Below are 2,316 nucleotides of genomic sequence, written 5' to 3'. Positions count from 1 at the left end.
CCCCCCCCGGCCGCCGGGGGGGGGGGGGGAGATGCTGGCCCTGGCCTGGAAGCTCCACCAGACAAACGGTAGCGATGGCAGTGGGAAACGCTCTGAACATGCTCAGAGACCAAACTGGCATGTTTACGATCACGGTTTAACTGTTTCGCAGACACGAGTGTGCCTTATAGGTTAGCCAGTCTGGGCTGGGAAATTGAGATCTGGGGGAGGCAGAGGTTAGGGAGAGGGGAGCCAAACTGAGCTGCCCACACCCACCAGTAGAGGGGACTTCTCTTTCTTTCCTTTTTCTTCTTATTTCCACCCCTTCCTTCCTCTCTCTCCATTTTCTTTCTTTCCATTTTTCTTTCTTTCTCCCTTCCTTCCTTCCCTTTCAATTTCTTTCTGCCCTTTCCCCCCTTTTCTTTCCATTTAATTCTTTCCCTTTTCCCCACCCTTTCCCTTCCTTCCTTCCCATCATTCCCTTCCTTCCTTTCCCCTTTCTATATTTCCATTTCTTTCACCTTCCTTCTTTTCCTTTCTTTCCATTTCAAGGACCTAGCATAGCAATGCCTCTGGGCCAGGCCCTCCCCCCGGGGAAATCGGGAAGCCCACGCCCTGGCTCCCAGGAGGTGAGCCTATTCTGCCATGGGTGAAATGGGACAGAGAGGGTGAGCTGGGTTGGGCGTGTGTCTGTCAGGCCCGGTCATCCCGGACATGGCACTGCGCTGCTTCTGATGCCATCCCAGGGTGGGCACAGAGGATCTGGGTCCTTCTGTTCTCTTCCTCCTGGCCTCCCTCTATTCCTGCTCCTTGAGTTTTGATACTGGACACATACTGGCAGGGCTATTTTTGGGCAGGAACACACAGGAACAGAGTTCCGGCTGGCTCCCAAGTTGGCCACGCCCAGCAGGAACTCATTAGCATAATAGGCCACACCCAACAGCAGAAACTCATTAGGATTGGCTACATTAGGGGTGTGTGGCCTAACATGCAAAGGAGTTCCTGCTACAAAAAAAGGCCCTGGGTTTGGACAACAGACAAGGTAAACAGAGGAAGAAGCAAAAGGTGGGTGTGGCTGGATGACCACACTTCTGGCAACATGGGGGTGTGGCCCAATATGCTAATGAGTTCCTGCTGTTGGGTGTGGCCTACTATACTAATGAGTTCCTGCTGGGATTTTTCTACAAAAAGAGCCCTGCGATACTGGTGTGTGTGTGTTATATTTTGCCACCTGCCAAGGCTGCCAACAAACCACCAGGGCCAAAGAAGGGCCTCCCTCTTTGGTACAGTTCTGAATTTTGCGAGTGATTTTCTCATCCACTGTAAGGTCCTCCATCCTGAGCTGCTGTCGGCCTCAAGGGGCGTCTTGGTCTGCCGCACCACTCTGGGCAGGAGATTTGGCACTGACGGCCCTCTGCCTACCTTGGCACCACCCTGCGGCCTCCAGCCCTGAGCAGCAGGGCACACGGCCTGCCCCGGGCACTGGGAGGGACGCCAGGGTCCTGCTATGGCCACTGAGCACCAAACGGCCCTGGCTGGCTGACCTCCAGGTGTGGGGCCTGGGGCAAGTCCCGCTCCCTGGCTGCAAGCACCCCACAGGGGGGGGGGCAGAGAGGGAATGGGGCTGGGCTCCCCCCACCACCACAAACCTCTCCGGGTCTGCTTCCTTCCTTCTTCTCTGAAGGAGAACTGCCCTGCCTGGGAGCCAGGCCACTGCCCACCTGCCGGCTCCGCTGGGGTGACGCCCCTTGGGGTGGGCGGGAGGATTATCGACTGGAAAGGCAGGAGGATGGTCCGTCCCCGCCGCCCTCCCTGGGTGCCCCTGTTGGACGCTCCTCCGCCCCCCCTGAGGAAAGGGACGCCCCCGCCAGGCCTCCTGCTCTTCAGCTGCTCTGCAAATTATGTTGGCGTGTTTGAGCCCCAAAGATGCCCCCTGGCCCTGGCCGCACGCGTCCTCTTCCTCCTCCCCAGATGTCCCCGTGCCAACTCTGGGCCGGGAGACTCCTCCCCTCCCCTCCCCGCTCTGACCCCCCGCTCCGCTTCTCTTTCTCTCTCCCTCCCTCCCGGCACAGGGGCGTCCAACACCTTCGAGACGCTGGAGGCGGCCTTCGAGGAGGAGGCGGTGCCCTGGCAGGCGGGGGCGCGCATGGTGGTGCCGCGGCTGGAGCGGCGGCGGCGCGCGCGGGAGCGCCAGGCCGCCTTCCCCTTCGGAGAGCCGCTGCCGCGCTACCTGCTCGTCTCCAACCGGCGGCGCCGCGGGCCCGGCGGACACCCGCGCAGCTACCGCCTCCAGCTCACCTCCCACGCCGACCACCTCCTGCCCCGCGGTGCCAAGGA

General features: G+C 60.3%; 1 protein-coding gene across 1 annotated transcript in view; it reads left to right on the top strand.

Moving 5' to 3' along the window:
* AOC1 (amine oxidase, copper containing 1) overlaps nt 1–2,316 on the top strand; it is a 9,482-nt gene that overhangs the window by 6,092 nt on the left and 1,074 nt on the right. Inside the window, exon 3 of the mRNA XM_015408619.1 lies at nt 2,052–2,303. Within this exon, the coding sequence (XP_015264105.1) occupies nt 2,052–2,303 (252 nt within the window). The remainder of the gene's footprint in view (nt 1–2,051; nt 2,304–2,316) is intronic.

The sequence above is a fragment of the Gekko japonicus genome, unplaced genomic scaffold, assembly GCF_001447785.1.
Source record: "Gekko japonicus isolate JY-2015 unplaced genomic scaffold, Gekko_japonicus_V1.1 scaffold1794, whole genome shotgun sequence".
NCBI classification, from domain to species: Eukaryota; Metazoa; Chordata; class Lepidosauria; order Squamata; family Gekkonidae; genus Gekko; species Gekko japonicus.
This window is presented reverse-complemented; position numbering and strand designations above follow the sequence as displayed.